Source organism: Taudactylus pleione, unplaced genomic scaffold, assembly GCF_031769625.1.
Source record: "Taudactylus pleione unplaced genomic scaffold, aTauple2 ptg001279l, whole genome shotgun sequence".
Taxonomy (NCBI): domain Eukaryota; kingdom Metazoa; phylum Chordata; class Amphibia; order Anura; family Myobatrachidae; genus Taudactylus; species Taudactylus pleione.
The window spans coordinates 833,866-842,565 of record NW_028285679.1 but is presented as its reverse complement, the minus strand read 5'-3'; the positions used below and the strand labels follow the sequence as shown (position 1 = coordinate 842,565).

General features: G+C 46.7%; 1 protein-coding gene across 1 annotated transcript; it reads left to right on the top strand.

Annotated features, from left to right (window-relative positions):
* Positions 1-370: 370 nt before the first annotated feature.
* On the top strand, positions 371-727 carry LOC148443406 (OX-2 membrane glycoprotein-like). Its single transcript, XM_088462866.1, has one exon. It carries the CDS (start codon positions 371-373, stop codon positions 725-727), a length of 357 nt encoding a protein of 118 aa, XP_088318992.1.
* The last annotated feature ends 7,973 nt before the right edge of the window (positions 728-8,700 follow it).

Below are 8,700 nucleotides of genomic sequence, written 5' to 3'. Positions count from 1 at the left end.
CAACATAGACAGCACGCCCCCTTTGGTGTGAGACCCGGAGCGACGGATTGCCCATCGCTATCCGGGTCTCGCGCATGCGCACGACGGAGCCGGCTCCGTTGCGTGCATGCGCTCCGGGCCACCATCGACCCGGTTGCTCAGCGCTTGTGACCAGGTCTGAATCAGGCCCTCTGTCTTTTCTGTATTCAGCAGCCTCTCTGTGTTACATTTCAGTAAAGGTGGTTTATATTATTTAATGTCTTCATCATATGATATATGCAGTATAACTTTAGTTACTCAAAACCTATTTATTCTGTTGTTGGTTGATTTGTCTCTGTGATGGAATACATTGTTTTTATCTCAGAGTGACATATTGTTATTATTACCAGCAATGGACCCTGAGGTGAGGTGCACAAGCACAAGTCCTGCCGTACTGGGAGGCAACGTGAACATGACATGCGAGTTCCCGCATGGGATGGATTTTCTGCAAGCGACCTGGGAGAAGAAGAGAGACGCCTCGACTCAAACCATGGTTACTTACTCTAAAGAATATGGGGTCCACATTTCCGGTGCATTTAACAGTGTGGTCAAGGTCCTGGAAGCTGACACATCGAGATCATCCATCACCATTTCTAAACTGGAACGTGAAGATGAAGCCTGTTATATTTGTATCTTTAACACGTTTCCGCTTGGGGCCTTCTCCGGAGAAGTTTGCCTGACAAATCTCGGTAAGTTGGATTTAGAGTGACCTGATGTCATAAAGGAAGCACTTTGTAATTTAGTAGCCCTAACAAAGGAAGCGCTTTATTGGTGCAACTGATGCGGCATTTCTGGTCCTCTGGTCCAAGACCAGGACATGAAAAACCAGGACTTTTATTCACCGATCTCTAGATAAGAAAAGTGACTTTCCAAAAGTATAGGATTTCTCTAGGCTAACATCACACAACTATGGCGGGGCAACATGAATGGTGTAATGGTTAATGTCACGATCCGGGCCCGCTCTCAGAACTCCATCTAAGGGCCTGATTCACTACTGATCGCAACTGCAATTACACACGCAATCGGCCGATTGCTGCGTTCTGTCGCATGCGTATGCACACGAACCGGCCACTGCGATCGGGACTGCGATCAGAGAATACGCAGACCCATCGCAGAGTGATTGACAGGAAGTCCCATTTGTGGGTGGTGACGGGAGGTGGTCGGCGAAACGCAGGCGTGCCAGTGCATTCCAAATGCCGTTACAGGGGCATGTGCGGAAATTAGCCACTGCAATGCCGTACGCAGCCTGAGGACTCAGTGTGCAATGAGGTTAGCAATTCCCGAGTACGGTCAGAGCTTGTGCTAGTGTGTGTGAGGCTGCGATGGTACTCGATTGTACCGATGGTTTCGCAGTCTTGCTAAGCATTACAAATGTGTGTGTGGTAAAGTGGGTGCCCTTATGTAGTGCTGCGATGACATAGCGTTTGCAATGATTAGCATACTATCGCAGTTGAACCGCGTGCGTAATCATAGCAGCTATCGCAGTAGCGATCCTTAGTGAATCAGGCCCTAAGTCGGGTGGTTGCGACGTTGGTATTTTGCAAATTACCTTAACAACAAAATATTCTCATCTGCCACCACCAAGGAATTTGTGTAGGAATAAACTCCTCCTACAGCGGTCTTTCGGTTCCGCTCACAATATACAGTATATGCTAAAAAAATCAGTAGCATGTGCCTCACAAGGGCCATAGGTCTAAGAACACAGAATATCACAACTAGAATTGATCAATGATTGAGTAAGGTCTCTTCTGGAAAAATATAGTATCATCCCAGCCATGTGACTCCGTTAAAAGGAATGAATGCCTGCTGTCCAGTTCCTGGGTCGATATATCCATTCTGTCATGCCTCCTCTCTTACAGAAATGGATTCTACACTTCATAGTACATGGGAGAGGAGACAGCAAGTCTGATAATTAATAACTTCCCTGATATCAGGAGTGATCAGTGGTCACGCTGAGCAAAAATATTGTGGGTCCCAGGGACCCCATACTTTAGAAAATTGGAGTCCTACTCCACTGTTTTTGGGTCCCATCACTTATTATGGGGGGTGAGGACAGGCAGCAGTTGGGACAGTGCTGGGGCTGGTGGCAGTTGGGGTAGAGGGGGTTAAGGGCAAGCAGCAGTTGGTGGGGTAGTGCTGGGGGTAAAGGAAGGGGGAGAAGTTGGGGCAGAGCTGGTGGGGAGTAAGGGCAGACAGGGCTGAGGGTAGTGAGGGGGTAAGTGCAGACAGCAGTTGCAACAGTGCTGGGGGGCAAGGAAGGGGCTACGGGCATAGAGTGCTGGGGGTAGGGAGAGAGCAAGGGTAGATAGCTGACACAGTACTGAGGGGCAAGGAGGGGTTAGGGGCTTTCACTGGCATTGCACCGAAGGGTCCCTTCACACACTGGCAGCACTGTTCAAACATGTTCCTGCAAACACTAGCACTGCACAGCAGAGTCCCATGAGGCTGTGATGACATGGCATTGGGGGGTAACAGGGCAGTGCTGACATAGTGGTGGGGCATGGGGCAGTATTGACATTGTGGTGGAGGGGCATAGGGTAATGCAGAAATTATGGAGATGGTGCATGGGGGGGGTGGTTTGTGACTACAATTACTGAAAACAAAGTAGGTAAATAACAACAACATACACACCTGACATGACAGTGCAGTCACACAGAAAGGAGGCTGCTATAGAGACAGTGTGCGCCCTCATCGCTCAGCTGTCCGCTGGTGCTAGAGATGCCGCTTGTGGGAGGGGCCCCAGCCACTTGTCTCTCTAAATTGCCGGGGTTGGAGAAGTAATCCCGGAGCCGGTTTCCAGCAACTGCTGCAGAAGGGGTTTCTACACGGTAGCGGATATATCATCGCACCGCAAATGGAAACTCCGCCATATCTTCTTCTTGGCATCAGATGCCGGCTCGTAAGGAACTTCAATGCGAAGGCATCCATGTGTCCCTGCGTCCTACGGTACCCGGGCCGTCTTCGCCGCCGCTGCTCTGGCTGCAGCAGCTGGTGCGCGGCACTCGCTGTGTCATCCAATAGATAGTGGGCAGGAGCAAACTTTCCCTTTATTAGAGCCTGAGGTGTTTTTTTCTTTACCACTCTATATTGTTTTTTTGGATTGTAGATGCCCCGACATCATAAACCTTCTATGCCCTCAAGTATCAACTTTAGTTGATGACGTTTAAGGACTAGTATCATCATGACTGCTGGCAGCAGCTGGAGAGCTATTTGGTTGCTTTTCTTTTTCAATTTCCAGATCAATGTCTGGCGTCAAACTGCTTTTACGCAACGCTCTGGGGCACAGCGTACTGAGGTGTGGTGCACAATTAAATCAAATACAACAATTTTTTATAAATATTTTTTTTTAAATATAATTGTATGGAGTCACTGCAGCAGAGCAGTAACCTTTGATGGATACAGCCCCATAGTGGACACAGGGCCTGATTCTGACCCATTCGCTAAGCTGCGGACACACGCTAGGGGCGATTATCGCACATTTGCACATGCATATGCGTCAAAGTATGCATGCGCGAACCAGTCACTGCGGCCGGGAATTGTGCACTCATAGTACACAGACTGGACGCTAATTTGAGTGAAAGATCCGTTTGTGGGTGGTAACTGGAAGCTGCTTGTGAATGGGGGAGTGGATGTGCGGACGCAGGCATGTATGGGCGTCTGACAGAGCGAGTGACAGGAGAGGCCATTTGTAGGTGGTAACGGGCTGGCCATTAAAAACGGGGGAGTGGAGGTGTAAACGCAGGCATGTCTGAGCATCTCAATGGCGTTTTAGAGGTATGCATAATTATAAGACAGCGTCATACTACACGTCACCTGGCTGGTTATTACACTGAAGTTCTCGCGGCAGGGTATGGTCAACCTCAAGCGCTACGATAGCATCCGATGTACCGATGGTTACATACACTTCCTGGACATGACGTGCACAAGTGTGCGTCTTAAAACAGGCTGGTGGGTGTCTGCAATTTGGAAACACATCGTGTGAGTGATCGCATCTAGCGAGCGGCTCTGATTCAGGCTCACAGCCCCTTAGACAGATAGTACTTTGTTAGAAGAAGAACACAGCCGCTATAGAGCAGCTCAGATAACAGCTGGCGTGTAGTGAAATGGCGCCGAGTCCCGGGGTGCGGATCCTTATATGGAAGACAAGTCCCGCGAGAATCCGACGTCTGGAAGATGACGTTCGGCCCCGACGTGAGATCCAAGTCAGACGGGAAGCTCTGAGCCACGGTTTGGAGCGGTCCGGATTCCACGTAATCCGGACCACTCATTTCTAGCTGATACAATATTAAAAATATATACAATGAATCATTAGTCTATAGATCATAACACATAGGGGGGCAGACGTACGAAGCTCTGGGAAGTGATAAAGTGCAGAGTGATAAACAATCAGAACCAATACAGGGCTCCATTTGTATATATCCTTGTAGGATACATACAGACATGGGGTAGATACTAGGGAGGACATGACCTGGGTTAGTAACTACAAAGGGGGGTCATGATCTGCAGAGTAAATATAGAGGGGCCATGACCCAGAGGAGTCCATCCCCTCCAAGCCACATGAAGGCAGTGCCGCAACTAAGCAGCCATGTGCGCAGTATTGCTTTGGAGGTTCTGCAGTCCGCCATGGTATAGTCCCAACAATAGGTGGTTTCTCTATACTAACAATAAATAGATCACATCAGTGCAGTAAGGTCAGTAATGGACCTCACCCCCCCCCCCACTGTGGTGATGGCGCAGATCTGATTGTCCACTGTCCAGTTCTAGTGGTGGGTTGGGTACGGGATGCCGGCAGTCCGAATCCCGACGCCGGCGTCCCGACAGGGTTAGCGTACCGACACTTGTTTACTGGTGTGCTAACCCTACCCCTCTCCCTAACCCTCCCTCTTTGGTACCTAACCCTAACCTCCCCCCTCGTGCCTGAACCTAACATCGCCGCACCCAACCCCTCCCCCATATTGCCTATACCTAACCCACCACCCTTAGTTCTTAACCTCTGACCCTCCCCCCAACCCCGCTACTTACCTTTGTTATCCTGGCTGTGTCTGCTTCCCGACCGCTAGGATGCCAAACGTATCCCCTAGTCGTGATAAGGTCCAAGAAAAAAAGCTGCAAGTTTCTCACCTCTAACTCTTCATTTCCTACGTCCCTTCCATCATTGTTGTCGAAGCCCAACCTTCCCGCGATGTGTTCTCTGAGTACAGACGCCAGTGCTGCCCACTAAGATACAGAGGTGATGACCCCGACACTAGACACGTGAGGCTCCATCCCTCCCTCTGATTGTCAAGAATCCAGACACCGCTGAGCAGGGCAACTGAAGTTCAGTGTAGACTAATTAATAATATTAAAGGTTTAGGGTGGGTCATTGGGTAGCAGACAAGCTCACTGCCTACCTAGTTCACCTAATGGATGATCTGGCCCTGATTGGGACTCCAATTAGCCTACGTAAGAATGCCATGTCCTGCTTCTGTTCTTACCTCTGTGCTGGGCTAGTGTTAAACTGAATAGGAGGCTCTGGCCCTGATTCAGAGTCGGACGCTCTGACAGAGCGCTCGCTCTGAATCAGGGCCGGTCTTTTTTTTTTTTTTTTTTAGAACAGCCTCCTTGCCGCTCGCATAGCTGTGGGTGACCACCCACAGCTATAGCGAGCGGCCAGGAAGATGGTTGCGATGGTCAAGACCATCGCGACTATCGGGCTTGCGACGAGATCCTTGTGGTAGGGTCTCGTGGCCGCAAGCCCCAGAGAGATTTCGGCTCTAACAGAGCCGAAATCTCTCCCACTGACATCACTCGTGATGTCAGTGGGCCACCCCCAAGCGGAGGCGTTCACATGGGAAGACCCCTCTTTCAAACTGTTTGATTCTCCTACAGATTATTGCTGATCACCAGGCAATAATGGTGCCCTATCCAGTGGTGTAACTAAGGGGGGGTCGGGCAGGATGCGTGCCCTGTGCTCCCATCTTGAATAAGTTCTCTTATTCGAGGTCCAACAAAGGTCTCCTCTTTGATCTTTGCATCGCTGATCCTCAGGATTTTTTTTCTTAAGTTCTGTATGGAAATCCAAGTCCACTTCCATCCACTGCTTATTTAGTTATTCATAGCAGTAATTTCATTTGTGAAACCAGGCTGTAGGCCAAGCAAAAGAGCAATGACTTGTAAGTCACCACAGATATTCCATTTGTTTTTCATACTAGATTTTATCCTGCAGGCGTTTAATGCTCTCCTATGTTTCTTTTATATCAGCAGCATGAGCTAGTGGTACTGATGGAAACTTATTTCCGTTGTGGAGAAGCACAGTTTTCCAGCTAACTTTGGAAGACTCGATAAAGAAATGACAATCCTCTGTTTCTAATCAACTGTTTGTTATTCTGTACCCTTCTTAACTCACACTAATCTTCCCAGAACAGTCTTATTGAAGAAAACAAATGGACTTTTACTGAAAAAAAAAACCTAAATGCTCTATAAATGAGTGTATATGTGGAGAGAGAGAGAGAGAGAGAGAGAGAGAGAGAGAGAGTGTGTGTCAGGTGCATAAATATTGGGACATTGACAGAATTTTCATATTTTGGCCTCTATTCACCACCACAATGGCTTTGAAATGAAACAAACAAGATGTGCTTTAACTGCAGACTTTCAGATTTAATTTGAGGGTAATTACATCCAAATCAGGTGAACGGTGTAGGTATTACAACGGTTTCTATATGTGCCTCCCACTTTTTAAGGGGCCAAAAGTAATGGGACTATCAACTCAAAAGCTATTTCATGGACAGGTGTGGGCTATTGCCTCGTTATTTCATTATCAATTAAGCAGGTAAAAGGTCTGGAGTTGATGCTAGGTGTGACATTTGCATTTGGAATCAGTTGCTGTCGACTCTCAATATGAGATCCAAAGAGCTGTCACTATCAGTGAAGCAAGCCATCATTAGGCTGAAAAATCAAAACAAACCCATCAGAGAGATAGCAAAAATATTAGGTGTGGCCAAATCAACTGTTTGGAACATTCTTAAAATGAAAGAACTCACTGGAGAGCTCAGCAACACCAAAAGACCCAGAAGACCACGGAAAACAACTGTGGTGGATGACAGAAGAATTATTTCCCTGGTGAAGAAAAACCCCTTCACAACAGTTGGCCAAATCAAGAACACTCTCCAGGAGGTAGGTGTATATGTGTCAAAGTCAACAATCAAGAGAAGACTTCACAAGAGTGAATATAGAGGGTTCACCACAAGATGTAACCCATTGGTGAGCCACAAAAACAGGAAGACCAGATTAGAGTTTGCCAAACAACATCTAAAAAAGCCATTACAGTTCTGAAACAACATCCTATGGACAGATGAGACAAAGATCAACTTGTACCAGAGTGATGGGAAGAGAAGAGTATGGAGAAGGAAAGGAACTGCTCATGATCCAAAACATACCACCTCATCAGTGAAGCATGGTGGTGGTAGTGTCATGGCGTGGGCATGTATGGCTGCCAATGGAACTGGTCCCCTTGCATTTATTGATGATGTGACTGCTGACAAAAGCAGCAGAATGAATTTGGAAGTGTCTTGGGCAATATTATATGCTCATATTCAGTCAAATGCTTCAGAACTCATTGGACGGTGCTTCACAGTGCAGATGGACAATGACCCGAAGCATACTGCAAAAGCAACCAAAGAGTTTTTTAAGGCTAAATAGTGGAATGTTATGCAATGGCCAAGTCAATCCCCTGACCTGAATCCGATTGAGCATGCATTTCACTTGATGAAGACAAAACTGAAGGGAAAATGCCTCAAGAACAAGCAGGAACTGAAGACATTTGCAGTAGAGGCCTGGCAGAGCATCACCGGGGATGAAACCCAGCGTCTGGTGATGTCTATGTGTTCCAGACTTCAGACTGTAATTGCCTGCAAAGGATTTGCAACAAAGTATTAAAAAGTGAAAGTCTGATTTTGGATTGTTTAGTTTGTCCCATTACTTTTGGCCCCTTAAAAAGTGGGAGGCACATATAGAAACCGTTGTAATTCCTACACCGTTCACCTGATTTGGATGTAATTACCCTCAAATTAAATCTGAAAGTCTGCAGTTAAAGCACATCTTGTTTGTTTAATTTCAAAGCCATTGTGGTGGTGAATAGAGGCCAAAATATGAAAATTCTGTCAATGTCCCAATATTTATGCACCTGACTGTCTATATATAAAAGTCCTGCACTCTCATTGATAAAATGACAACATCGGGATGCTTCCAAGATCCATAAGGGCCCATAAATAGTCCGATATATCCACTGAAGGAAGGATGCACTCTCCACTTTAAATCATCGATTGTATTTATTCATCAGTAGAATTTATTCGGAATGTAAATTCTTTATTATAAGGAAAACAATGTTCATGGTCGGTCGACGTTTCGGTTCCAATCTGAACCTTTCTCAAGACCTCTTACATTTATGTTAAGTACCAACATCGATTGCCAAGTATGATTACAAGATCTGTGAAATAACAACGAAAAACATAATGACCTGTCTAACAGATTCCCATATAACATATGACATAGTGTATAATAGCCACTACCATCACCCTTCTAAATGGCTTCCAACACCTTATAGGAAATAGCATGCACCTCGTGTCACAGAATGATAATTTCATAAAGTTACCTGGAGCTGGAGGCTCACATTACAATGGAGACCTCAATATTAGTCCAATCAAC